Genomic DNA, 27993 nt, shown 5'->3' on the forward strand with positions numbered 1-27993 from the left:
GTTCAAAACGAGTTTAAAACGCGTTCAAAACGCGTTTGATACGCGTTAAAAACACGTTTTAAACGGGTTGTAAACGCGTTGAAAACGTGTTCAAAACGCATTTGAAACGCGTTCAAAACGCGTTTAAAATGCTGTTCAAACGCGTTCGAAACGCGTTGAAAACGGGTTCAAAACGCTAGAGGCGCTTTGAAGTCGTTTTAAATGCGTTCAAAAGGAGGTTTAAATTCGTCAGTCAAAAATCCGGTTTATATGCGTTTAAAGCGCGTTCAAAACTCGTGCAAAACGCGTATAAATCGCGTTCAAAATGGTTCAAAACGCGTAAAAATTCGTCTAAAGCACGTAACCCTAACCCTAACCCCTAACGCTCACCCTATGCCGGGCTAACGTGTTGAAAACACTTGGAAAACGCGTGAAAAACTCGTTTGAAAGGTGTTTAAAATGCGTTTGTAACAAGTATGTCACGATTCTTTGGGTAGCCTCTAGCAAGTAGTCTTCGTTTAATTTTTTAGTATTTTCCTCAAATGCTGTTTTTGAGGCGGTCTGTTCGCAGGAATCTTAGGACTTCACCCTTAACGAATGCTTTTATGACTCCTTGTGGGTGGCAAGACTAAAAATGTGTGTTTTGAAAGGTTTCAGTGGGCTTGAAATGTGTTTTAATATCCCGCATGGAATAATGCGGGAATGATTATGGAATCGATTGCCTTTGTATACGATGTGTCTAGAAATGTAGTCAGTATTTGAGCCGATTTCAGCCGTGAGTTTGACTTGATAACTTGTTTTGTCAATTTCCACTGATTGGCTGTAGAAACAATCTTGGAACGAAAACTATCCGCGATACCTTCGTTCGCTCCAGCTGCCGCCATATTTGATGTTTGACGCAAAGACACTGGAGAGGATCTAGTTTCCAGACTTTCGCCGCACCCTGTAGGGTGCAGTAGCGGCGAGCTCCTCCGGAAAAAATTAAAATTAAGTCTTCTGAAATGGCTAGAAATACATCAAAACACTGATGTAAATTTTTAATTGTATCAACTAAAATATGTTTCCTTTTCTTTTGAAGTAAGGAGTCAATGCTTCAGTCTGGCCCTTACATTTGGCCAACATAAAAGGCTGACCGTAGCTGTACATAATTCTCCGTTTCAAATATTTACGCGTGACGGCGATAAGTAGCTTTCATAAAAGAATGCCTTTATGCAAAAACTTCTTTCGAACTTCAGGAACTTATTCAGTGATGAAACTTTATCTTCATGAAACACCGATCCAAGAACGAATGGATATAGGAAAAAAAACATAAACAGGTGAAATTCCATTATTTCACGGTTGAAATCTAGTCGCCCGTTCAGCAGCAAAACTAACAACAAAATGTCGGGTTTGTCGGTGAAAACCTTAATATACTTAATAATATGTAAGGTAAGTTGTTTCTGTAAGTGATGGATATGGTTAGATAAAATAGAACAAAATATTTTTAAACCATCCAAAAAGTGGGGAGGGGGGGGGGGGGGTTAAAGCCCTCCCAGCCCCTCCCCCTCCGTGGACCCTGAGTCTGGGTCCAAGTTTACACATTGTTCAAATTGCGTCATATTCTCCCGGAAGTGCGGAAGTGACCCACGAAATGTTAATATTGGGTTTCTGTGGCAAGTCTTTGTTTTCTAATACATGTACTTATAATCTAGAAATGCTGCATTTTAGGGCAGCTAAGATAATATATACTCTGGACTGGTATACGCCAAGCACAGAAGTCCTTCCTGAATCTAACTGGAGGACACCGAGTGTTGGGAGAATTAACTGGTGTTAATTTTAATTTTGTTCGTGTATAATATTTTAATTATCAGGGATATAGGTTTTATCTTAAATACACGACCCCAGAAGCAATTTGCTGTAATCATATTTTATTGTGTTTAAATAAACGCTTTGGTTGTGTTATATGAAGAAATAAACCACACCGCTTGAAGTTACATAATTAGTAAGTTTAATGACCAAGTTTGGTTATGTTTCATTGCGTGGTAACCAGGCTGTGACCAGTCAAAGGTCGCCTTTATTCCATACAAATGTCTCTACCTGAGATTGCGTCCCCCAAATCCATACAAAGTCTCTAATTTTTCCCATTTTTGAAAGTCTTTTCCCGGGGTTGTATAAACTCGTCCCCATTCTCCATTTGCGCCAGCTGGAGCCTGATCGCAGGTTAGTCAGCGGTAAGCCTTCAAAGCGTATGCTGCGTCTGTTGAGTTCTGTCACGAAACTCAATATTTCACAGTCAAAGGAAAATGTCGGCAAAATGTCTTCTTTGCTTTTGAATTCCAAGAGACCTGGAATACAGTTTGAGGATAAATGGCATGAACTTAAGCCTACAGTGAACAAACTTCTGAAGCAGCAAGCTGTCACGACACTAGAATGGCAAAACCTTTTCTGGTAAGTGGAAAAGAATTGAACGAGGAGACCGGGGCATTAATAGTTTTGTCAGTTCAGTCTACTAGATCGCCTGACAAAATAAACCGGAGAACCGTTTTTGGATGAAAAATGTTAAACCTATTGCGGTTAAATCGTATTACTGGCGTATTGTTTCATTATAAGTTCGGAACTTGATCGTTTCATGTATCACGATCGGTTGATAACATGATAACCTCGCCTGTGTTTTACTTGTCTTGTCTTAAATTAAAGGATCATTTTAATACATATAACCATATTGTACTTTTGTTTTGTTAAGCGTGTACTTCAAATGACCTGCGTACATCTGCTTGCAACACACAATATCCACTTAGACCAAGGTATCTCTGAGTGTGAAACGAAACAGCCTCAAAATCGATCTTGTGAACTCGTGCGTGCGGTTTTAATTTGCCATCCTGGAGGAAAAATTATTAGGTTCGATGTGATTAGGAGCAACGTTTTGCTTATGCTTATTATGCACCTGTCAATGTTAAGCTACAGGGAGGGAGGGGGTGGAGGACAGGCACAGGTAGCATATTTGAGCGAAACTGAATTTTGTGTTCAAATGCCCCACTGCAGGCCATAATTACATGGCCATTTTCATGTATAGATTCTAAACACAGAAACAGACATGTGAGTTACTGTTTGGGATCAGGCAGTTTATTTAAATTCTATTCAACAATACACTAAACCGATTTAAACGATACAAATTACAACTATAATAAAATAAGAAAACTAAAAGCCCCTATGAAGACTGAAATTATTACAATGTAATAGCACAAAAATCATAACTGCCCTTGAAGTGGGTGGGTGGGAGAACTACAGCAGTTAAAATGCTAAACTGCAGTCATGAAAGACTGTGGTAACCAGCTCTAATCGCGAAATACAAATTACTTTAACTCAGCCTATATAGAGTAAAGCATGGTGCAATATAATACATGGTGTAATCTATCGTGGATGAATTTCATTGGTTTGGCTGATGTCTTGTAATTTTCATGCCATCGGTAGTTTCTCAATCGGTACTACAATGATCCCAACTGTAAAACTACTGGCTGTTTCTTACTGTCTAGATTTGTACTAATGAGATTGATATTCGCGTGAGTAATTGTCACTGTAAAATTGTTAGCAAGTCTGCTAAAATGTTCAAATGTCCCCATGATAAGTAGAAAGTTACTGCTAATTTTCCTGCTCATGCCTGACCTTCATCCCCTCTTCCACGGCATGGCTTAAAGGAGAAGTATCATGCAAATTTGTTGTCGTTTGCCAAAAATGTTTGTCTGTCAGGTAGAAACGACGAAATAATTGTCACGTTTGTCATAAATTATCCCCCCAGTGCAATAAAACTGTCGATTAGTGCCTCTGGCCAGAGACAGAGTAGGTTGGTATGGATTGAAACTTATCAAAATTGTTAGGCGAAGGTTTTTCAAGTTCTCGCATTTTTGTTTCCAAAATGCGCTACATCTGAACAGAACATGAGTTGTTCCTTTCAAGAATTGAGTTGATTTCGTTTCTCTCGTCATTCTAGAATTATTTGGCAGCTGATTGAAGGTCTTATTTCACCATTTGAAACAAAAGATACCAAAAACCCCATGATACTTCCAGTTTAATACTGATAGATGCATTAAGTAGTACATGTACCTTTTAGCTAGCAACATGCCAAAATTATATGTCAGCCTCAATAATGTTGAAGTTTTCAGGCCTATTTTTATGTTGAACATGAGCAATTTAGATGTTTTATTTACTTTAATTGATTTGTGCTGTTACCATGGGCATAGGCTAGTGAAATGTTGGCAAGGTTTCTGCTTGAAGATCAGGCTAATCTTTGCACTGTTATGTTGTTTCAGTGTTTTCTTAGACAAAACACTTTGAATTGATCCAATCTACACTGCTTTTCTGACTTCAGTCCCATGTATCTGATCTCTATCAGTCCTCAGTAGTTGTAAACTACTGAGGACTAATATTATTTAAACCTTACTGCTGACTGATTAGCTCGGTTGGGAGAGTATCAGACTACTATGTGGAAGGTCGCAGGTTTGAACCCCAGCTGGACCAACACTGAGGGTCTTAAAATAACTGAGGAGAAAGTGTTGCCTTTTGAATGACATCTGCAAACAGTTAATCTGTTAGACTTTCTAGTCTTCTCAGATAAGGACAATAAACTGTCTACAGGTCCTGTCTCACAACACTTGTTCCTAAAAATCTGTGGGACAATAAAGAATCCACACACTGTTCGAATAGAGTAGGGGACAGTGACTACAGCTGTAAGTCCCTGGTGTGGTGGTCTGATGTCTATCTCTGATTTCATGTCTTTTACATTCATGCATGGGCTGGGTGGGTGGGTAGGTGGGTGAGATCAAAATATGGACTGATAGCAGATGCCAGTGGTGCCTTTACATGCTGCTGTCTAATCTCACCCCACAGAAAAATTGTAAACCGTCATGAGACTATGTGATATGCGCAGTATATAAATACATTATTTTATTTCTGTTCAGGGATGTCCATAAAGTCTGCAACTGGGATGAGAAGGGACCACAAAAAGTGTACAAAGCCTTAAAAGATGAAGTGACTTCCTTCATTAAGCAAGTTCAGGAGGTAAGCTGGCTAACACTGAATAAATTTCCAGGAAGCAATGAGTTTCTTTTTAATCTTGAGGATTCATGAAGTAAAGTGTTTGATTTTAGCTGGTATTCCTGTACTATTGAAGAACCAGAAAGTTCTTATTATGTTATAAATTTTAAGGTGCAATTGCGTGGTAGGTTGAGGAAACAGGTGTAAATATTACAAGAACAGAATGGATACCAAAGGGGGAGTGGGGACTCCCAGAAGATGACAGGCATACTTCTCGCCCCTGCAGAGGTTAATAAGAATGTAAGGGTACAGTGTAAATCTAAACTAACCAGTGTTAGAGGTAAACTGTTACTGCTGAGGATGTGGGCTGGTAAAACTGTAACTACCATAAAAACTGGTACTAGATAATTGATACCTTTTTACCCAATAATTTTACATCAAGATGAGCCCTTTATTTTTGGTAGTAGTGCCTAAAGCGTATGGTTATTAAAAAGTTGGTCGTGGTGAATAAGTTTTAATAATAATAATTATTGTTGTAATCATATCCATGTTTTTGTAACTTAATGGTGTCCCTGATATACTAATCATGATACATGTGGCAAATACATATTCTAAACACACAGTGCTGGTAGTTTTGATTCAAAAGAGCCATGCATCTGTTGTGAACGAAGATTTATCTTAAGGAATAATCAACTTATTCTCTACTTACTTGCAGCGTGTTCTAAAGCATGAAGATGACTCCACCCTGTTGCGAGCATACATTAGTGAGTGGTCCAAATTCTTCACCCAGTGTAACTACCTACCAAAGCCATTTGGAACTTTGGAGTCCAACCTGCAAGGGAAAGCTGGTGGAGGAGCAAGCAAACGGCCACTAACAGACGGCATAACAGTTCAGAAGGTGTGTACTAAATGGAATCACTTTTTTTCGTGTTGTTGGTTCTTGTCCTTACTCTAAGAGGTTTTTTCTGGGTACTTCAGCTTTCCCCTCTCCAAACTCCAATTCGACCTGGAAACAGTGTAGAGAAGAGCCACTCCGTGGATTCCACTGAAATTCCCATTTATTTATTTTATTTATTTAATTCTCACTTACTACATGGTCATGTATTTAGGACAGAGTACTAATTGGGGTACAGGGAAGGCGCTGTGGTGAGCTGGCACTCGCCTCCCAGCAGTGTGGCAGGTTCAATTCGTGGACTTGGCATCATTTGTTGTTGGTTCTTGTCCAAGTTGCTCCGAGAGGTCTTTCTCCGAGTACTCCGGTTTTCCCCTCTCCCCAATAACCAACACTTCTAAATTCCAATTCAATCCGGAAAGTGTCCCCAATTAGAGCTCTAAATATGTTGACACATATAAAGTGATTTATTTTTATTAATAATTCATTTATTTTACACTATCCTGATCTGATTAACCTACATGTATTATTGAAATTCAGAAATGCTGGTTTTTGAGGAGAGGGGAACATGTATGCGTGCATGACCACATACTAATGGATCACTTTATTAACAGTCATTTCAGATAACTTTACCATGCATTCAGAAGTTCGTTGAGAAATTGGGTTCTAGGTTACAAACTAGCCAATTGCATTGCAAATTACCCAACCAACCTTGAAACCAACTGCAGTCACAAGTTCACTGCAGGCAAACTTGAGAACTTTGAAGTCAGGCTTTGCTTGGATACCAGCTACCTTCAAGTTAAGAAAAAACATCTCAAACATTTTCTCCAAGATTTACATGTATCTTGAAAATAATTCATTTAAGTGAGAACGACATCTGAAATTGACTGTAAGTGTCAATGCTATTAAGCGTGTGGTACTACATGTACATGTAATATTAGGGATGCTGTCCTGATCTAATAATTGGTACTTATGTTGGTTTTGTCTCCATTGGAGAGTTGAAAACTGGAGTACAGAGAAAAACCTCTCATATCAATTACAACAACCAACACCAATTACTCAACCCACATATTACATGTAGTTACTTTATGCTAAGCCTGAAATTGAACCCAGGTCACTTGATTAAGTCTTCTGGCCAGAGAATCAAGGAAGTGATCACCAAAGATAAGAAACATGTATCTTGATGTTAAAAAATCCTCTCAACTTGTTCTGTAAGAAATATGTAAGGACAGTGGGGAAAATGTGCGTGTTGATATGTCGGCTTACATTTAAAAGGTTAATAGTGAATGGAACATATTGTCTTGTTACTGTTTCTTTCACTAGCTTATGCTGGATAGCTGGAATGATGGTATCTTCTCTGCTATCAAGTCAAGGTTGCAGTCAAGTGCCATGAAGCTGGTTCATGCAGAAAGAAATGGAGAAGCTTTTGATTCTCAGCTTGTTATTGGCGTTAGAGAATCTTATGGTGAGGAACGCTTTCTTCAGATAATTAACAGGGTTAAATAAAGTCCTGAAATGAAACTACAGAGAGAGAGAAAAAAGCAAAGAAATGATAAATGGTTACTGTAGCACAAAATGATTTGAAACAAAATATAAAGCAAACATAACATAAGTTTCAAGAATCCCAGCTGGTAGAAAAAGTGGATACAGTGTAAGTGGGTTGGTTTCTAAAGAAACTGCGGTGCTTCATCGGTGGGGAGTAGAAACAGACTCGTACCCAGTTGCTATTCACGTGTTTTGTGAGGTGAGAAGATTGAATACGAGGATGGATTGAGGCGCCAGGGTGTCATGGGAAGAGGCAAAGGAAAAATAGAGTCTGGCAGATTTCGATCCAATATGGCATTCGCCCAAAGAATGGTTCCTTTTTTGTTGGCTTGTGATGTTGTGCTGCCATAATGGCTTCTTCGTGGGAATATTTGTGGCAAGATGAAATATGACTGTGATACTAACCTTCGATCCTCAATTCACTGAAAGAACTGTCCAAATCACCCACATCGTCTTCCCGCGTATGTTCCCACGAAGGAGCCATTACGGCAGCACGACATTACAAGCCAACAAAAAAGAAATCACTCATCGGACGAACGCTTTAGCTCGTTAAATACCAAACTACATGTAGAACCTGCAGTGAATTTTGACTGCAAGAAATGTCTAAAATTACTCTGTTTTCTTGAAAAAGAGCACTGCATGGTTCCATGCATGATATGCATGGATCTGTCTTGAAAACGAAATCTACCAGTCGCTGGGTACGAGTCTGGAGTAGAAATGAACATTGTTTTATCACTAAAGGTAAATTGGCCACCATAAAGAAATTTGAGTGCTGATGTTTAGAGTAGTAGCCCTTCACTGTGATGAAGGCCTATTATGCTTGAAATTTTGTGAGAAAAAGTGGGCAGTCTTGGCTGTTTTGAAACCATGGGGAATTGAATTCAGGACTACCAGTGACAAATCCCAGCTACTTGTACATGTACATGTAGTAGCAGGATGGAAGATTGCTGTACATCTTTGGATAATGTCCAGTGTCCTAACCACTGCATGGCAGACACTGATAATAGCCCAATTTATAATCTAATTAATAATTATGTGTGGATCAATAATTTGAAAACCTCAACAACTACGCCCCCTCCCTCCCCAGGGCCACAAAGCTGTTCAAATGTCTTTCTGTTGAGTGCTTAAATGCCGCTACTTGAGGACAAATTTTCAGCTTCAATGAGTATAAAATAAACTCACAAAATGACCAGTTTTTAGTTGGCTTGATGCATGTACAGTTGCACACTAGCTGTACATGTCAACAATTAGTCCACTCAGTCAATAATTAAGTTGGTAGAGCACTGCACTAGTGTCTGAAAGGTCATGGGCTGGGATCCCCTTCAAGTTTAAGTTTTCACCAGACTTTCATTTTGTAGCTGCTTTAGTTGTGTACATGTAACTGCGATGGCCTCTCACAGTACTTATTCATTTTTAAAAATAATTGTTGTATTGAGAATTCAACAAATGTTTCACTTCAGTTCCAATGTTGTCTGCGCAGTTTCAAAGCTTGCCATTATTGTTGTCAGTGCCATGTGTTACAAGTGTATTCTCTTCCAGAATTATTCTAACAATTTTGAATATTGAATATTTTTTATATATTTTTTTGTCAATTTACAGTTAATCTGAGTTCTGAAATTTTGGACAAGTTGAAGATTTACAGGGAAAACTTTGAGAAAGCTTATTTGGAAGCAACAGAGGAATTTTACAAAACACAGGCTGCAGCTTACTTACAGGAGAATGGGGTGCAGAATTATATGAAATATGTAAGTGTTTGAATTAAGGCTTCTGTTGTAATTCTACAGTTTTCTTTGGAGTTATTGCCAGGGTGCTTTAAATTTGCCAGAACTAGCTTGCCAGAGGTCAGTTACGTAATGGAGTGGGTCATTTGAAAGGCATTGTTGTAAACAATTTTAAGTTCCAAACTTTAATTTTCTGAAAATGTTAACTGTCATTTTGAAAAAAAAAAAAAAAAAAATTAAAATAAAAAAAACATGAAGGGCTAACATATAACTAGAGCTTCAAATTTGCTCATTCCCTTTCCAAACTTCTTGATCTTGTCGGCCAGTTCTGGCAAATAGAACCTGCCCTAAGTCAATATTAAAGGTACATAAAATACAAAGGAACATTTTGTACATACTGTTGATGTCATTAAGAACGAGACGCAGTGCATGCTTATTTCGTAGCTCTAGGTTTTCCAGGTTGCAAGCTCCACAGAAATGTCATACACTGCTACAATATTGATCATGTTTTAGCAGCAATGTTTCTTGACACAATTATTTTTATAAACTTGAAAAAAAGGGCCTAGCTGGTAAGGTATGAAATGCAAGTGTACACGTGAAATTGAGTTGTCAGTGTAAGGAGCTGAAAAAGTCTGTTGAGCTAAAGTATGTCTTATACTCCTATAGCAATTCACTTGCTGTATTCCCAGTCCTGAAAATGACAGCATCTTGTTCTTTGCAGATGCGCACATGTAATGACCTTGTTCTTTTCTTGTCAAAGAATTTGGCCAGTTTTTCTAATTTTTACATGTACATGTATAATCTAGACCTCATGCTTGGTCAATGTAAACAATATGTTTATCAGTCCTATTCAGTTATTTTTGTGTCCCTTCTATCACCTACCAGCCGAACCTTAGTCTGCATAGCTGGTGGGATGTTGGGTGAAGGTGCACTGCTCATTGTTGCTGCTTAGTCACCACTCGTTGCAGTTTACACCCGCTTGTTGTCACAGCTAACGCCACTTATGGTGGCTCTGTCACCAAAGATTTTTATTTGTGTGTAGACAATACTGCCAGCTATGCTGGCTAGTTGAACCCTTAATCTTGATCTCGAATGATTAGTTACTTACTTGATTATTTTTCTTTTTTGCCTTTCTGTAGGCTGAAATGAAGCTAAAAGAGGAGGAACAGAGAGCTGTAAGATACTTGGAAACAAGGAAGGGCTGTGACTCAGTTACAGTGGTAAGCTATATGTACAGCATACATGTAGTACTTATTGACTATTTTCTACTAACTTTTTGGGGTGGACTGTTTTCATTTGTCACTAAACTGCAAATGTACATGTACATGTATAGTACATGACGTAATAACGTCAAAGGTTTTCTACGTTTTGGGTCAGGTGTGAGAGTGCTCTAATAGGTCAGAAAATCTTGCACACTCGACTTACATTGTAACATTCCAAAGCAGGCGGGTGTACACTTAGTTGCAGAGTTCACTCTAGAAATTGACTCCTAAAAGCCCATTAGCCCCCTTTAGAGACTTAAGGGCTTGCTTTCACGAAAAGGGACCCAAGATTTTTTATTGTAAATAACCTGTATTTCAGTGGCGGACGCCTAAATAGTAGTTTCTTATCGCCAAAGGTGGGGAATCTGCGGCCCGTTTCTCGAAAGCTCTGATAACTCACCCGGCTCGTTAGTATTTTTTGTCCAGTGCGCGTTTTATAGCGTATAGTTGTGATTGCTATTGAAAATTTAACCAGTGTATTCCATAAAATCAGGAAGATTTTTAAGTCAGTAAAAAGTGAAGAAAGTTGCGCATATGAAATAATTTTCGTACCCGGTCAGTTACGGGACTTTGAGAAACGGGCCATCTTATCCTATCTGCTTGACATGTTTGTTTTGACCAATACATGTATTTAGATACTTTATTATGAAGACCGAGCGATTGTAATAGTAACCAGGTGATTCTCTGGATTTTTTTTAGCTGACGGATCGCTGTGTAAATGTCCTCGTTGGAAACTTCAAAGAAACCATCCTGGCAGAGTGTCCTGGAATGATTGCTGCTAACGAGACAGAGAGTTAGTGTTTGTTATTAAAATGACGACTTAGAACATACACTGTCAGTGTTTTTTGATTTTTAGAGAGACACAAGTTTGTCAGTAATTTTAGTTACTGTTAAGTGTTACCCTCGTAAAATAATGTCTTACCTCACCTTTACCTTGCCGAACAAATCTTTTTACGGTTTTTAACGCCCTTTTGGCTGGGCTGCTAGCACGGCTAAACTATAGCAAATTTATGAGATTTTGGCTGACTTTGAACCTTTGAAACTACGCTTGAATTTGCCAGACTTTGACAGCGAATATGTCTTTTAAAAGGTCTTTGTCCAAAGATTGGTTTCGTCATGTATAGCAGAAGCTGGAGAACAGATTCAGCCTATAATGGCTGTAAACCAAATTTCTATGAAATTTGTCGTCAAAACTCCACCGAGACTCAAGAAAACTCACTTACAATAGTTTTCGATCCTAAACGCACTCTGTAACCAATCACCGTGTGTTTTTTTACGCAGAACTACTACTAATGTTCCAGCTCATGGATCGCGTCCGCGGGGGAGTGGATCCCATGATAGCAAATCTAGAGTCTTACATAGTCACAACAGGTCTTGACGACATGAAGGCATCGGCTGACACTATTACAAGTGTAAGGGACATTGATTCATTTTCACTGATGTCTGCAATTTCACCTGAGAATGCAGAATTTTGTTCCTCGTAGTGTATTAATTTTGTATTGTTAATCTTCCTTCGCAGGACTCGGAAAAATATGTAGACGAGTTACTTACGTTGTTCAACAGATTCAGTAAGCTTGTCAAAGAAGCGTTTAATGACGATCCACGATTTCTTACAGCAAGAGACAAGGTATTCTTTGCTTTAGCCTGAGCTTTTGGTTTTTGTTGTTAAACCTAAGGGTACCATGGGCGGACATCGTCCAAGAGGCAATAGGTCATTTCCGAGTTGCCGTGAACCTCATTATAAAAGCGAGGCAAAGTGCAAAGCTTTACATATGAAAATTAGTTTTGCTTGTATATGAATAAAAACTAATTTCATTATAAAAACTTTGCACTTAGCCTCGCTTTCATAATGAGGCTCAAAGCAACTCGGAAATGATATTGACAACTCCAGATTAGATAAAAACCGAGAAAACGATATATTATTTTAGTTAGCTGGAACAATTTTTATTCTTTTATCCGAGTGAATTGTTTATCCGAAGATTACACTGAAAATTGACGAAATTACAAGCTGAATTATTTCTCATGGTATATTGTCTCTGTGATTACATGTACCAATGTGAATATGAATCATTGCGCTGACATAATTTTTGAAATGCTTAATCGTCAGGCATTCAAGACGGTTGTGAACGACAGTACAATTTTCAAGTTGGAACTTCCAAACAAGAATAAAACGTAAGACAAACTTTTTTTTATCTGAGAGTATTTTAATTCTGTAACAGTGCTCATGGGATGTTGTGTGGATCCCTTTCATATTACAGACATTTCTTTAATTGAAACGCCATTCTGGTCAATCACGCACTGTGATTACTTCAAACAACCCTTTTGAGGTTGTTTGGACTAATGATAATCCGGTGAAAATCAAGACAAAAGTAGGCGGCTGGCTAATTGAATTCAACTACAGGGCCGTACAACAGCGGTACATGTTGTTGTCCATTAAGGAGATCACCTACTGTCATTGTTGATATCTTCTTTTCTTTAGTGGTGGTAGTGGTGGTTTGAATGTGAAGACGCAGCCCGAGTCTCGTTGCCCAGAGTTGCTGGCCAATTTCTGCGACATGCTACTGCGAAAAACTCCGTACAGCAAGAAACTGACATCTGATGAAATTCAAGCAAAGCTTAAAGACGTTGTAAGCATTGTGTTTTGCTATATAAAATGAGATTTAAATTGTTCAAAACCCTCGTGATTTTCTGTCCCTTTGAACAGCGTGTTGAGTAACGTGGAACTTTTTTCTTATTTGTTTTCGTTTGAATTACATTTAGGCGGTTACGCTTTTTCGCTTGGAAATACTCGCCTCTTGGCCCAGATATAAAGCTAGGAACATTTTTAGTCACGCAATGCTTATGGGTCTCAATTCACTTCAAACCTCAAAAGTATTTTTTTGCACAAGGAAAAGATCCCTCGGCTTATAGAAACATTGGTACGATTTGAAGGGGTTTGAAACGGTACAATTTGACTACAGGGAATCTATTTTTTATAACGCTATTTATATTGAAATTATTGGAAAAAATCAGCCGACATTGAAAAGGTTTCAATGCAGTTATGCATGTGTTGAGTAGTTTTTCTGCCGTAGACTCAAAGGTACGTCTTGAAGCAAATGAAGGACTCGATTTTCGCTGCAAGGCTAGAGCCAACACTTTGTTTGCTGAAGCTGTCGTGTTTGTGGGGATTGACTATCATTCCACCATTTTGTTGCTTTTTCAGTTGTTGGTTCTAAAATATGTGATCAACAAAGACGTTTTCATGAGGTACGTAAACCAGTCTTATTCTGTTGTTTTTTAGTTGCAACTTCAGTCTGTATTCCGGTAGTTGTGCTTAATGGATAGCTGCAGCTGAAACCAGCTTATATGTTCTCCAAAGTAGTTAATAGTGCAACATGCTAGAGACAATAGGTTAACAGGTAAAGCATAAACTACGAGAGAGAAGTAAAATGGACAAACGACTTTGTGAATTTTCAAAGACGAAAGACACATTTTTATGCTGTTTCAAACCATGTCCCTTCCTTCTGAAGATAAGGGAAGCGCTGAAAACTACTGTACTCGAACAGGGCCCACCAAAGCACAAAAGAGATGATGGTCTCTGCCTGCACTCCCCTTCCTCAACCTCAAAAGATGGTTTATGTAGCGATGCTGACACTTGCTAGCTGAATATTTCAGTGCCAACTCAAACTTTAAAGTCACTAGAATTTTGTCGGGTTTGTCGGTAATGTTCATGAGATAGGTGGTGTCTTCGATACCCCCCGTACCCCAGACAGAGTGGATCCTCTTCGAACAATGAAACTTGGTATGACCAGTTCCCTAAGTTCGATCCTACTTTCTGATTTTGCCGTAATCAGTGGTGGCTCTTCGTTAAACCAATGAATGTTTTTGTCGTTATTTTAAGGTACCACAAGGCTCACTTAACGAGGCGACTGATCCTGGACACATCAGCTGACAGTGAGATGGAAGAGAACATGGTGGAGTGGCTCAGGGTATTTAAATTTAAATTTTGTTTTGTTTTATCGTCTGAGAAACACCTTCCAATAAAGATCAATGAGAATACAAATGGATAAAAAACTGGAGTGTTCTACTTTGCTGGATGAAGTCTTCTAAGATAACTTGCGTACCACTCGTTTCCTTTCCGTTGAGAGCTCGGGATGCTCGGAAGCTTTCGTTCTCTTCTCGCGCTCGCCCGGAGTGGAAACGACTTAAACAGTGACAGAACTCATTTCAAGTTTGCCAATTCCCCCTACTGCTCTCGTAAAAGAAGCAGTGGACCTGCATCTTTCAAAAGTTATATTTTTCTGGACCCTGATAACCTGCAGCTGCATTGTCTTTTAGACTTGGGAGCATTTTTCTGTTGTTCGTTCTTTTCTCCTCTCAACCAATCATGTAAGACGTTGCAAACGGTACAGGGCACCCCCCTAAAGGAAGAATCTCAGTAGCGGCTGAAACCCTCGCACTTTGAAAAAAATACTATTTATCCTTGTGGTAGTTAACACATATTGTCAATATATTTAATTTTTTTAAGAAGTTGGTAAATATTTATATGTTAGAAAGAGAAGTTCATCAAAGATTATGAAATGTGACTGGAAACACTTTTACTCTTCCCTAAACAGGATGTGGGAATGCCGGCTGATTACATCAACAAACTAGCGCGCATGTTCCAGGACATAAAAGTCAGCAACGATTTGAATCAGGACTTCAAAACAGAATACAAGAACAAAGGCGACATCGCAGGTACAGTAGCTACAGTGTAGTCAGTTGAATTAAGCGTATGACTATTGATATGGCTATGAATATTGGCGTATAGCCAACTGAATTAAGCGTATGACTGGTTAGTGGCATCCACTCTTGTAAGTCTCCTTCGTGGTCTCTTGCATGATAACACGGGGGAGCAGGGATGGCGCAGTGGTGAGAGCACTCGCCTCCCACGTATGTGGCCCGGTCCGATTCCCGGACTTGGCGTCATATGTGGGTGGAGTTTATTGTTGGTTCTCGCCCTTGCTCCGAGAGGTTTTTCTCCGGGTACGCCGGTTTTCCCCTCTCCTCAAAAACCAACATTTCTAAATTCCAATTCGATTTGGAAAGTGTCCCCAATTAGTGCTCTGCGCTAAATACATTGACACTTGAATAAAGTGGAAGTGATGATAAGCGACGTTTGTAATGGATTTCTCTGAGATATCCTCTCCATTGCAAAATCCGTCGAGTCATTCCTCTCTTTAAACCTGCATATGAGCCTGTTATTAACAACTGAGCTACAGATGTACCCAAAGCACTCATTCCGTGGCGATGCATTGAATTTTTTTCACTTTTTTTGCCTTGCAGACTCGGTAAACATCAAGATACTGAACGCTGGAGCGTGGTCTAGAGCTTCGGAGAGAATTCCAGTTTCATTACCCACCGAGGTGAGTTTGCACTCTTGCTGTAGGTCGAAAGAGGCAACAGTTATTTTATGACACATAGGTGGAGGGAAACGGGCGTAGAGCGCCGCTTGACTCCCCTACACTCTTGTTTGACCCTCCGCCCTCCGCCCCACACCACCCTCCAGGAGGGTGGTATGGGGCGGGGGACAGAAGTTGGGGTGGTTTGTTGGAGCGACCATGTTAATACGTTATACCCGTCCTTTTTTTTTTTGTCTCTCACACGATCCTCTTTCATCTTGTATCGTTGTTCACCTCCCGTAGTTCATGGCAAGTGTATGTACTATCAAGTAGAAACAGTTTAGGCATATTGCAGTTATTCCGACGAACAGTGGTGGAGAGGAAGAGGAACGAGGCGGAAAGTTGTTTGGTTGGGTTGAGTGGCTAAAACAATATGGAGTCCTTTTTTGGGGGGAATTGGGAGAGGTGGGGGGGGGGGGGATGTGTAACGTTTAAGCATCGTCTCAACAGACTTGCCATACAAGCAATAGTTTTATTTAGTGACCCCTTGAAACACAGCTTGTGGCCAGACAGCGTTGACAGAGCTTGAAATGCAAGTATTTGGTTTTTTTCTTCAGCTTGAAGACTACATCCCCGAGGTGGAGGAATTTTACAGGAAAAACCACAGCGGCCGCAAGTTGCAGTGGCATCACCTTATGTCCAATGGAGTGGTGAGTTGTTCCCTAAATCTCGCTTTATTTCCAGACTCGGCACTTCTTGAGTGAACTACAACTCGGGCCCGTTAATATCGCGAAGTAAATCGGTTCTCCTGGAAATACCATTTTGATCCCAAAAGAGAACGCTGATTACAGCGGCGTCAGCCCCTTTAAGTCTACAAGCGTGACATTTCCTGGGACTTTCAGTCAACGCGCCCCTGATGGGCTGTTTCAATTGTCGTTTGTCCAAGCGAGAGATAGTGGCGATGTATTTTTACACCGCACTTATCACATAGTCTTATGGCGGTTTACAATTCTTCTGTGGGGTGGGATCGGACGTCAGCATGTCAGAGATGCAGTCACTCAGTCTTACAACAGGACTGGACCCGGCAACCCGACAAAACGGTCTCAGGGATGTCCCCTTTAGAGATGTGCCTTATTAAAGCTTGGTTAACTCTACATCAATATTTTATTAGCTTTCCCTGCTTTTTCCTGTTGTATAGTCAGTATTTATTTCATTTTAATCCTCATCTCTTTTTTCTTGTTAAGATTACCTTCGCCAACAAGATTGGAAAATTTGACCTCGAAGTAACAACTTTTCAAATGGCTGTGTTGTTCGCCTGGAATGAGCGACCGCACGAGAAGATTGCCTTCGAAAATTTGAGGTCGGTACAGGGCATATTCTTTTCTTTATTTTGTTAAGCAAGAGAAAGCTCACTGCCTTCTTTCTCGTGTTTCTTGTTGTAGGCTTGCCTCTGAACTCCCTGATTCGGAACTTCGAAGAACACTGTGGGTATGTGAACTTATCAACCTTCAACGATAATCATTTTTCAACACAGTTACTTTCTCTTGACCAGTCCAGCTCTGATGGAATAATTTTTTTTCCCGGCCTCAATAATCGATAAGAATCGATGACAGTTGATATCAGTAGATACCCGCCCGGTAACTTGATTGATAACTTGATTGACAGTTAAGGATAATACATTTTGATTATCGATTTGTCATCGATTGGCCGATATTAGTAGATGTCAATCAAACGAAGATCGAATTTCCGAGGCTAGATCGATTTTCACTGGACAATTAGGCTGGTTTTTTCCCTCTTGATTTGACGCACTTTTAGAAGAAGGTTATCCTTTTGCGTCTTAAGAACCAATTTTTTTTTCAGTCACTAATTGCCTTCGCCAAGCTCAAACGACAGATTCTTTTATGTCAACCCGAAGCCAAGTCTCCAAAGGATTTCAGCGACAGCTCTTTGTTCTGGGTCAATCAAGAATTCGCCGTTATGTAAGTTGGAGAAAAGTTAATGCTTAACAATAAGTCGTAGTAGTATCACTGAAGATAATAGTTTTAAAATTTCTTTCAAAGGGTGTCACGCTAGTTTTCTTGTTCAACAGTGTTAGTTCACGCTTTTTTCTTGGTGTTTTGCACGTCTTTCTGTTCCTTAGGGAAGTGGCTAAAACTGCTATACTCGAACAAGATCCACCAAACCACAAAATAAATGGTGGCCTCTGCCTGCATCCCTCTTCTTCACCCGTCTATCCAGCAGTGAAAAAAATGGCAATGAAATTCAAACCTCACTTTCCTTGTTTGTGTAGCATTGTTAACTCTTGCTAGCTGAATATTTTTGTGTCAACTCAAAATTTAAGGTCAATAAAATTTTGTCGGTAATTATGTTCGTGAGAGAGATGGTGTCCTCAATAACCACCCTACCCCAGACAAGGTGGGTCCTCTTCCAACAAACTTGTTACGACCAGTTCCCTTAGGTCATGCTTTCTCCTTCAAAGTGACTGGGTCACGGTTTGTCCTTCAAGGTATAAAAACCTGTGGTCACGTGTTTCTTTTTAAAGTCACGCCACCTCCTACCCAGTCTCCCAGACTCACAAGCGCGTTAGGTCATGGAACTCCATCGACTTTGCAAGCATGTATTTTCCCAGCATTGTTTGTTAAACTTTATGTTGTCTGTTTTATTTAGCAAAAACAGCAAAGTGCAGAAACGCGGCAAAGTGAACCTCATCGGTCGATTGCAGCTTTCAACAGAAAAAGCAAAACAAGAAGAGAATGATGGTATCGTGGCACTCAGGATTCTAAGAATACAGGTATTGAATGTGAAATATATGAAATATCATATCAGGTACTTCACTGTTAATTGTATTTGTTACATTTTCCTCATGATTGTTGTGTTTTCCGCGTTCAACCATACAAATGTTTATAGAAGTGCGGATATTGAAGGTTATTTTCCACGTACCGATTTCTTGGCCCTATTACTAGGTCCAGTCGCATGGGCCAATTTACACGTCACTATTTGGCGACCGATTTCTTTTTCCGTTTGTGTTGGCCTGATTTAAGATATCTGTTACAAATAGGACCGATATTCGTCCATTCCATTCACTCATTTCCTTTGTCAAATTGGGCCAAATCGGCCTGATTAATCGGTACGTTTAAATACCGGTAAACCAATCTCGATATATTAAAATTCGTACCTGGCAACGAGGTTTAGGGGAATAAAACAAAAGAAACTACATTGAGGTTCAGAGGTGAATAATTAAATTCTGTTGTTTTACTCCCCTAAGCCTCGTAGCCAAGCTAGAATTTTAATATTATCGAAATTGGCCTATTACCCCTTCCTTGCATTTTTCTTCGCCCAATCAAACCAATCAGGTGTTGTTTGGATCTGTAACTTTTCAGTGGTGATATATTCCCCATGTTTACTGCTGTTTTGTAATGTAATGTCATCTTCAGAGTTTTGTTCTGATTCTAACATCCCTGTTAGATTATAACATAGATATAGTTCTTGTCTGTTGATTTTTATCGCCTCTCCCTTACTCCATGTTGGTCTATCTTGTTTCAGGAAGCGATTGTCAAGATCATGAAGATGAGAAAGAGAATCACGAACGCCGCCCTTCAAACAGAACTGGTTGAAATTCTTAAAAACATGTTTATTCCTCAGAAGAAGATGATCAAAGAGCAAATCGAGTGGCTTATAGACCACAAGTATCTCAGACGGGATGAGGAGGACATTAACACTTTCTTATACGTGGTATAACGAACGACGGAAGACAAGTCTTAACCCTTTCACATCCAAATAGTATCTTAGCTGGAGATTAAAATTTCAAATTTCTCGGACATGTGGAATAACTTTTCGACAGCTTCTTGGCCAGTGTAGTTGGTGGACACACTGTGCAACATTGCTTTCATCATTGCGCCAATGTAGCGCCAATGTTGCCTGCAACATTGTCTGGAATCGCCACACGGGGTTGCGTGCATATTTCATACAACGTTACTCGCAACGTGTGTGCCGGTCTTTATTGGCGCGAAGCAGGAGCCATAATCCCCGGTTGTGGCTCCTGGCGGGAAGGCAAAGTTTTGGCGTGCGCTACCACACGACGCTGCTGCTGATACTTTGCCTTCGCGCTAACAGTTTCTCAAACTACGCAGACAATAGGCCTTATCACGGTTTTCGACGCCATTTTGACGGGTAGGCAAGCACGTCTGAAATAACAGTGTTTGTATGGGAATTCGATGTCAAATAATTTTCACAAAACATCGCTTCTGAAAAATTCATGAATTGGAAACTTTTGGAACTAGGGAAAGGATTTTAAGAAAAAAATTGGAGGGATCTAGCTGTGCCAGAAAGCGTCCAGTCGTGTTTTGAACTTTCCATACATTTCCCTGTATTTTTTCCCGCGAACTATTTTTAGTAGCAGTTCACGGCTGGTTCGCTATACAGACAAATGTATGGAAATTTCAAAACACGACTGGACGCTTTCTGTCACAGCTACATCCCTCCAATTTTGTTCTTAAAATCCTTTTCCTAGTACCAAAAGTTTCCAATTCATGAATTTTTCAGAAGCGGTGTTTTATGAAAATTATTTGACATTGGATTTCCATACAAACACTGTTATTTCAAGCCTGTTTGCCTACCCGTCAAAATGGCGTCGAAAACCGTGATAAGGCCTATTTAGAATCACAATAATTTTCACGATAATTAAGTTTAAAAAGAAGGTCAACATTTCCAAGTCTGGATATGAAATAACTGCTCTCCTCAAACGAGACATGCCAATTCAGGTTTGTCCTTTTACACAGAGCTTCTGCAGTTAAAGGCAACGGAGGCTCTGTTCGAAAAGAATATCTTTCCACTCCTTTGCCAGTTTATGCATTTTGCATCTGTGTCCTAAGAAGTGCTCTGTTACGAAGACACTGCGAGATACTGTAATTTTAGTGGAATTTACTAAAATAAAGTTCCATTTGTAACAGTTTTGTACGGAGCATTCTTGGTTGAGATTATAATTGACTTCTTTTGATTCTCATCTTATTGTAACGTGCTTTACCTTGTTTGTGCTTTGCTCAGTCTCGTCCCTAGAGCCTACTACTGGCCATCGTCCCTGTTTTATCGTCGATTTTATGGCGACTTGAGCATATGCGATGTGAGCTAGAATGTGTAACTTCTTAGGGGATTCCCAGAGGCATCTCTTACGCTATCAAACTGCAGAGAAATTGCGGTGAAGTACATACGCGCACGGCTCTTGAAATCGCGATCGCCATAAAAGTCAACATCAAAATCGCAACAAAACTCTCCAACTTGTACGTCTCTCCATAGCTGCATGCATTGGGATCAAATTTACACAAACTCATTACTCGGGTCTCCTATGGGTGGTACCTACTAATACAGGGATATTTTTGCGCGGTTTAAAACTATGCTGAGAAGGCAGAACTTAGTAAGTGCACTTGATATCCAAAAAGAAAATTGGGGGTAAATTGTAATTTAATGTTGTCTTTATGTTACTTTTGAGATGTATTGTGATTTCTTTTTGTAGCAAACTTTTGAAATATTGGCATAAATAAAATAATCTGAAGTCTGGGGTAACCATGCATTTTTCAGTGATGATAAAGCTTCAATTATGGAAAAAATGCCGTACATTACCTTGTATTTTAGCACTTTTTAAGATTATTGTTTCTTAATTATCTCGTAAAAAAAACAAACAAACAAACAAAAAAAAAAAAAAACCTGGTTACTCCCATTTTTTTTTGTATTCCACTAGCCCTTGCTAAGATCTGCTTTTCCTGCATAGTCATAAACTGCGCAGGAATACCTCTGTATTAGTAGGCACCGTCCTTAAGGAATTTGCGTCTTAGTCGCGTCAAAGACGCAGATAGCAGTATTGTATTCATAAGATGTCTTCGCGTCTTTCTCAACGATACGTTTTTGCTAACACGTGTTTTTCTCATAAGTTTTCAGGTGACGTGCGCTTTACTTTGGTTTGCCAAAATCAAATCGATGGGGCTGCCAGACGTTTCGTTAAGTTTCCTCATTTTCTTCAAAAATATCTTGTTATCGAGTTACCCAGCGCATCCCTTCTCCTCGCGGGAACCGACTTCGCGCGCGATCGCTTGTTCTACTCGCTCAACCAATCCTTTATGCTACCTAGGCTCATGTAGTGACGTGTGTTTAAGCCTTAGTTGCAACACGCACATTCCTGTCACCGTGTTAAACTATTTTCCATACCATTCTTATACTATAATCCGGTCAGGAGGAACTTTTTCACTTTTCTCCACATGCTTCAACCGTAAGCTTTTCCTCATTTTTTTTCTCAGCAGTCTGCTGCTGAGCAGCCATCAGTTCCTCTTTCTTACCCTTTGTCAGTTGAGGGTTGCTCTCCACTGAGCCAAAATTTCCGGTTGTAAGTTTTAGAAACTTTCCGAGTCACAGTGGAAAGGCTTTTCCTCATCCTTTCAAAACCTTACAGTTTCCGAAATTTCCATTCGAAAACTTTGGCCAAATGGGTGCGTCACGTGACTTTCAGGATGTGTCACGGAATCCGTCACGTGAAACCGTTGACCGTCCGAGGTTTACTCACAGCCGGATTGTGCTGGCCTGTTCACAGTCCCCTACTTTTCCGTGGGATTTTCTAAAATTCGAACTCCCGCCATCTTGGTCTGAAAAGGCGAGCGCAACCTGGGGAGAGTGTCCCCATACAACGTTGCCTGACTGGGGACCCCTCGGATTAACCCCTCAGATCCCCCGCTTGGTAGTCTAGGCACTCTCCCCAGATTGCTCTCGCCTTTACAAACCAAGATGGCGGGAGTTCGCTCGAAGAAGCGAAGAGCCGCACGGAAAACTGGGGGACTGTGAACAGTCTAGGATTTTGCAGGATTGTACAGTACTCAGAGTTCACACCATACAGTCCAGCCGTTTAAGCAAGGGATGAATCATCTGTCTTACTATTTTTGCTGGTAAGATCTCGATTTTCCCACTGAATTTCCTCGCTCAAGTTTATATAAAGTAGATTGCATAAGATGGCGATCATCGCTAGTGCAAAGGTGGATGAATGAACAAACTTTGCCAAACGCCTTCTATTCGAAAAGCTGTGTTAGCTTTGCGTTTTGACACAACAAGGAATAGTGAATAGGGCCAGAACATGGCAAAGTGATACTGATAATTATATTCCTGTAGCCATTAATTTTTGAAACTTGATATATATTTATGAGACTTAAATAATAACTCTATACTCGCTAACACGCCAAAACTACAGTAAGTATGAGGTTTTGGCCGACAATTCACCTCTGAAACTCTGCTTGAATTTGCTGGATGTAGCTTTTAAGTTAAGTCCCTCACGTCCCAACTCTTTTCATACGTGTATTGTTTGGGAGTGGTGGAAGGGGAAGGAGAGGGCTAACAAGCCAAAACTACAGTGAGTATGAGATTTTGGCCAACTATTCACCTCTGAATTCTGCTTGATTTTGCTGGATATGGCTTTTAAATGATCCCTTTATGCCCTCAGTTCTTTCCATACGTGTATGCAGATCGAGCCTTCCACTCTTGAAAAATGTTTGGGAGTGGTGGGAGGGTACTATGAGTATGAGATTTTGGCCGACTATTCACCTCTGAAACTCTGCTTGAATTTGTTGGATATGGCTTTTAAATAGTCTCTTTCACCCAAATAACTATGGACTAACTTTAGACTAACTTTTAAATGGCTAGTTATTAGAGTGTTGTGTGGTTTAAAGTTGGTGATGTCTGTACCTGCAATATCCACTGTAATGCGAACCCGTCTTGAAATTGTGTCCCTGGAAACTTGAGCCCATCTTGAAATTGTGTCCCTGGAAACTTGTCCATGAGGGTGAAACCATAGTCTAGTACTGTGGTCATTGGAATTATGGAAAATCAAATGTTGTTGCTAGTGCAGATCTCTTTGTAGTAAACCTAACTGGGTACTACAATACCACTGAGTAAATCATTTTTTTTTTTTTTGAACCACACACTGTCAAATTCCTAAGCCAGCATTTGAAATAAGTTTCAATGTAACTGCTTTATATTATTTATTGTATTGAAAAGGCAATCGAAAGACTTCAAAATTAGGGGTTGCGGTTCAGAGTTTCATCTACTGGAAAGCACTGTAATTATCTTTTCAGTTGTAAACATCTAGGACAGAAAAAAAGGGACATAGTTTGTTTCTGTTAACGACTGAGAATAAAGTTACGGAAGCAAAGTCACTTATTTTTAGTGTCACTTTTAATACCAAAAAAATTTCATTTTATCAATGAAAACTTATAATATTGATCCACTTTTGTTGACAATTAATCCAACAGTGTTCAGGACTACCTAGTATTAATTATCTCTGGCTGCACATGGCCAGGATGAAAATGGACTGCAGAGTAAAAAATTGACCAATTCTTTCAAGATCTTCCCTTGTATTGGGTTCAACATTGCTGAAACTTATCAAGGCTTGTTCTTCCCTCAAGAGTTAATCACTTGATATTTGTTTCTTGGAGTACACAGAGAAATATTATTTTCCAGTTAGAGCAATTATATGTATAATTGTGGGTACATGTACTTAATGTCAAAACCTTGTACTGCTTTGACCAAAACATAGTATGATACCTGCGACAATACCCCCTTTAACATCGCAGTAGCAGTTGAAAAATTGCACAAGTGATTGGCCACAAATGTAAAGTTCAGCATAATGTGGTATAAAGATGTCGTACAATTTTGCTGTACCCATTTGCTAAAAAGCCTTAACTAGGGAAAACAATTGACACAGGGACATGAGCTCAAGGATTAAGCTGGTTAAAGGCCCTGTCACCAACTGTTTCATGCATCTCTTTTGGATATTTTATTAAGATTCTATTGTGGTTCTAACAACAGTAAAAATATATTTAAAAATGACATGTAACCACTTACTGATGATGCTTGTTCTCCATTGTTTTTTTAGTTAGTACATATAGTAATGTCACTGAAGCCCAAAGTTGTGGTTATTGGTGCAGGGATAGCAGGACTGTCGGCTGCAAGTAAGCTGTACCAGTCTGGGAAAGCTGAGGTGTGCGTCTTAGAGGCAAGTAAGCGAGTTGGCGGTAGAATTCACACTGGCAAAATTGGAGACAATCAGGTGGAGTTTGGTGCTGCATGGATACACGGCACAATTGCAAATCCTATTTTTGACCTGGCATGTGACTTGAAACTACTAAGCAAGGCAGATATTAACAAGGAATGGGTTAATGAAAACAGCAGAGCAAAACCAAATATTGGCAATCAGCTGCGATGGAATATTGATGATCAGCTTATAACAGAGGTTTGGAAAGTCTTTTATAACCTTATCTCAGAGACTGAAGATCTGTCAAAGATGGAAAGTTTTGCTAAAGTTGTGAAGGGTGGTTCTAGTATGACAGTTGGTGATTATTTGAGCCAAGGTTTTCAATCTTATCTTGAATCATGCAACTGTACCTCAGATACCCCAGAAATTAAACAACTAAAACAAAACTTGTTTTCATTTTTCCAAGAAAGAGAATGCAATTCCACTGGCACTAATTCCTTAAGTGATTTAAACCTTGAAGAATTTGGCGAGTATATTTACTTAGATGGCTCCGATTTTTGCCCTATTCCTAGTGGTTATAACAACATTGTGGAAGCATTGCAAGCAAAACTTATCACCAGCTGTGTTCATGTTAACCACGAGGTGACACAAATAAAGTGGACAGCTTGTGATGAATCAGAGACTCCAAACGGCCATCATTCAGTGAACGTTGTCTGTAGTAATGGAAAATCATTCGAAGCAGATCATGTCATACTGACAGTCTCTCTTGGCGTCCTCAAAGAAAAGTATTTGTCCTTGTTTTGTCCCCCATTGCCAATTGACAAAATCAATGCTATCTGTCATCTTGGTTTTGGCTACGTAGGCAAGATTTTTCTTGAATTTGAGGAACGCTTTTGGGCTTCGGAGGAGTATAACATTCATGTAGTTTGGGAAGACGGTGGCAAAAATGAAGTACATGTAGATGATGTTGAACATGAATTAAACCATATAGAGTGTGATGTGGATGCAGAAACATTAAATTGTCCTTGGGTCCGCCGACTTTATTCATTTTACACTGCTCGTCCTGGGTCGAATGTTCTAATGGCTTGGTTTCAAGGCAATGAATCATCTCACATTGAAAGCACTTCCCCTGAAAAAGTGGGACAGCTCTGTCTTGCAGTTATCAAGAAGTGCACTGCTCTGAATTCCTTGCCTCGCCTTGTGAATGTTCATATAACACAGTGGGTAACAAGCCCATGGACAAGGGGGTCATATTCATTTTTGTCTAGAGAGGCTAGGGGAAGTGACTTTGACTGCCTTGCCTCACCCCTCCCCTATGGATCTGATGGTGAGAAGGGTATCCCTGCTCTTCAGTTAATGTTTGCAGGCGAGGCAACACACCGTCAGTTTTATGGGACTGTTCATGGAGCTTATTTGACAGGCGTTAGAGAAGCAGAGAGGCTTTTAAAACACCTAAACAACTAAGAAAAAATGTTGAGCATTTGAGTTTTCATCCTCTGTAGTTGTTCTTTATATAATATCACTGTTGTGTTCTACTTTATTTTGCTTGTCATATCATTTGTGAGCTCTGCTGCTCTGAACCAACTAGAGAATTATAATGTGAAAATGTAACTGCATTGCTATAGCATTCTTGCAGGGCATTGTGTAGTCTGTCTTTAAGTATTATTTGCAAGTTTTAATTTTGCTTTTACAAGAAAAGAAGGGCAAGAGGAGCATCATTTCTCATTGAGGATAACTGATGAACAAATTGCATCAGAAATGGATGAATGGATGAATGAATGAATGAATGAATGAATGAATGAATGAATGAATGAATGAATCAATCAATCAATCAATCAATCAATCAATCAATCAATCAATCAATCAATCAATCAATCAATCAATCACCGAACAAATGAATGAATGAATTCGGTAATTGAATGAATGAAGAATGGATGTAGAATGAGCGCCTAAATGGATAAATGAATGAATGAATGAATAAGTGAATGAATGAAGAATGAATTTAGAATGAGTGGATGAGTGACTGAACTAACAAAGGAATGAATGAAGAATGAATTTACAATTAATGAATAAATGAATAAAGGAAAGAACTAATGAATGAGGAATGAGGAAGCCTTATTCTATAAGCAGTGTGGTTTCTTTCAAGACTTCCTCGCCACCTTCTCGGTAATATATATTTTTTGTACTCTTATTTTGCTTTTTTTGTAACGTTTGTGGTGAAATAAACAAACAAACAAATGAGTGAATGAGTGGATGACTGAAGAATGAATTAGCGAATGAGTAAATGAAGAATAAGCTAAGATTATGAATAAAGGATGAATGAATGGGGTGTGAATTTGGAATAAATTAATGAATAATTTAGTGAATAACAGGAAGTAATTTTTGTCCCAAATTACTTTTTATTTTGCCGCATTTATAATGAATCGAGTTTACTCAAATTTGAGAGGTGCACAAAAGCAACACAATGAAATGTTCGTCCAGTTTTGACAAGGCAGTGAAAAGGGAGTTGCCGTGTGTATATGCTGAGGTTAAAATTTGTTTTTGGGTCGAAAATTTGAAACCAGTTAACTGTTTCCTTATATTTAACTCAGTCTCAGATTCTGTCATTCATTAACATGATCTGGACCAAAGGAAATACAGTGGAATTCCGATTTTTCCAACCTTCTATAGGGAAACTGAATTTGGTTCGAAAAATCGGGGGTAAAAATCTTACCGAAGGAAATCCAAGAGAAACAACTTTTGGTTCAATTACTCGGGAGTTTTGAAAAATCGAGGGCTCGAATAATAGAAATTCCACTATAAAATCAAACTGGTTTGGAAAATGTCTTCTTTCCTGTTTAACCCTATTTAAAAGCTCTAACAGTGATCAGCATCAGATTTCTCCTTGTAATATCAATGCTTATTCAACCTCTGAGGTCATGAGAGTTAAGGATATGATCACTCACGGTGAATTTTCTTGATATTTTAATAACTTCTTCCTAGTACTTTTATAAGAAAAATATGTGGCAAGATAGGAGAATTAGTTCTTTGATATTAGGAATTGAAGGGTTAAGGAAATGATAAGCAAAGGAATAACAAACCTCGCTGTGGGACCCTGTGAAAAACGTCGAAATCACAGCTGGAAGTTTTAAGGATGAATTATTTAATAATTCAGTCAACAGGTGTGTAAATAGAAACGGTGTTTATTTTCTTGATATTTAAATTTGGTCAGCATTTTTTC

The 27993-nt window shown here is 39.3% G+C and overlaps 3 protein-coding genes across 3 annotated transcripts in view; all 3 read left to right on the forward strand.

The window, feature by feature from the left end:
• Positions 1-2210: 2210 nt before the first annotated feature.
• LOC146480230 (cullin-5-like) lies at positions 2211-20717 on the forward strand. Its single transcript, XM_085109929.1, has 21 exons — positions 2211-2406; positions 4914-5013; positions 5705-5887; positions 7205-7346; positions 9026-9171; positions 10287-10367; positions 11109-11202; positions 11691-11821; positions 11929-12036; positions 12517-12581; positions 12889-13036; positions 13612-13655; positions 14290-14377; positions 15005-15125; positions 15714-15793; positions 16387-16479; positions 17014-17129; positions 17212-17257; positions 17630-17748; positions 18437-18560; positions 19313-20717. The coding sequence occupies exons 1-21, from the start codon at positions 2273-2275 to the stop codon at positions 19505-19507; spliced, it is 2358 nt and encodes a 785-aa protein (XP_084966055.1). The 5' UTR covers positions 2211-2272; the 3' UTR covers positions 19508-20717.
• A 1834-nt stretch (positions 20718-22551) lies between these two features.
• On the forward strand, positions 22552-27986 carry LOC146480231 (peroxisomal N(1)-acetyl-spermine/spermidine oxidase-like). Its single transcript, XM_085109943.1, has 2 exons — positions 22552-22695; positions 24675-27986. The coding sequence occupies exon 2, from the start codon at positions 24690-24692 to the stop codon at positions 26235-26237; it is 1548 nt and encodes a 515-aa protein (XP_084966069.1). The 5' UTR covers positions 22552-22695; positions 24675-24689; the 3' UTR covers positions 26238-27986.
• LOC146480232 (peroxisomal N(1)-acetyl-spermine/spermidine oxidase-like) overlaps positions 22606-27993 on the forward strand; it is a 70478-nt gene continuing 65090 nt past the window's right edge. The window contains exon 1 of the mRNA XM_085109941.1: positions 22606-22695. The gene's annotated coding sequence lies outside the window, so the exon portion shown is untranslated. The remainder of the gene's footprint in view (positions 22696-27993) is intronic.

This window comes from Pavona decussata, unplaced genomic scaffold (assembly GCF_977016875.1).
Source record: "Pavona decussata unplaced genomic scaffold, jaPavDecu1.1 SCAFFOLD_54, whole genome shotgun sequence".
Lineage (NCBI taxonomy): Eukaryota > Metazoa > Cnidaria > Anthozoa > Scleractinia > Agariciidae > Pavona > Pavona decussata.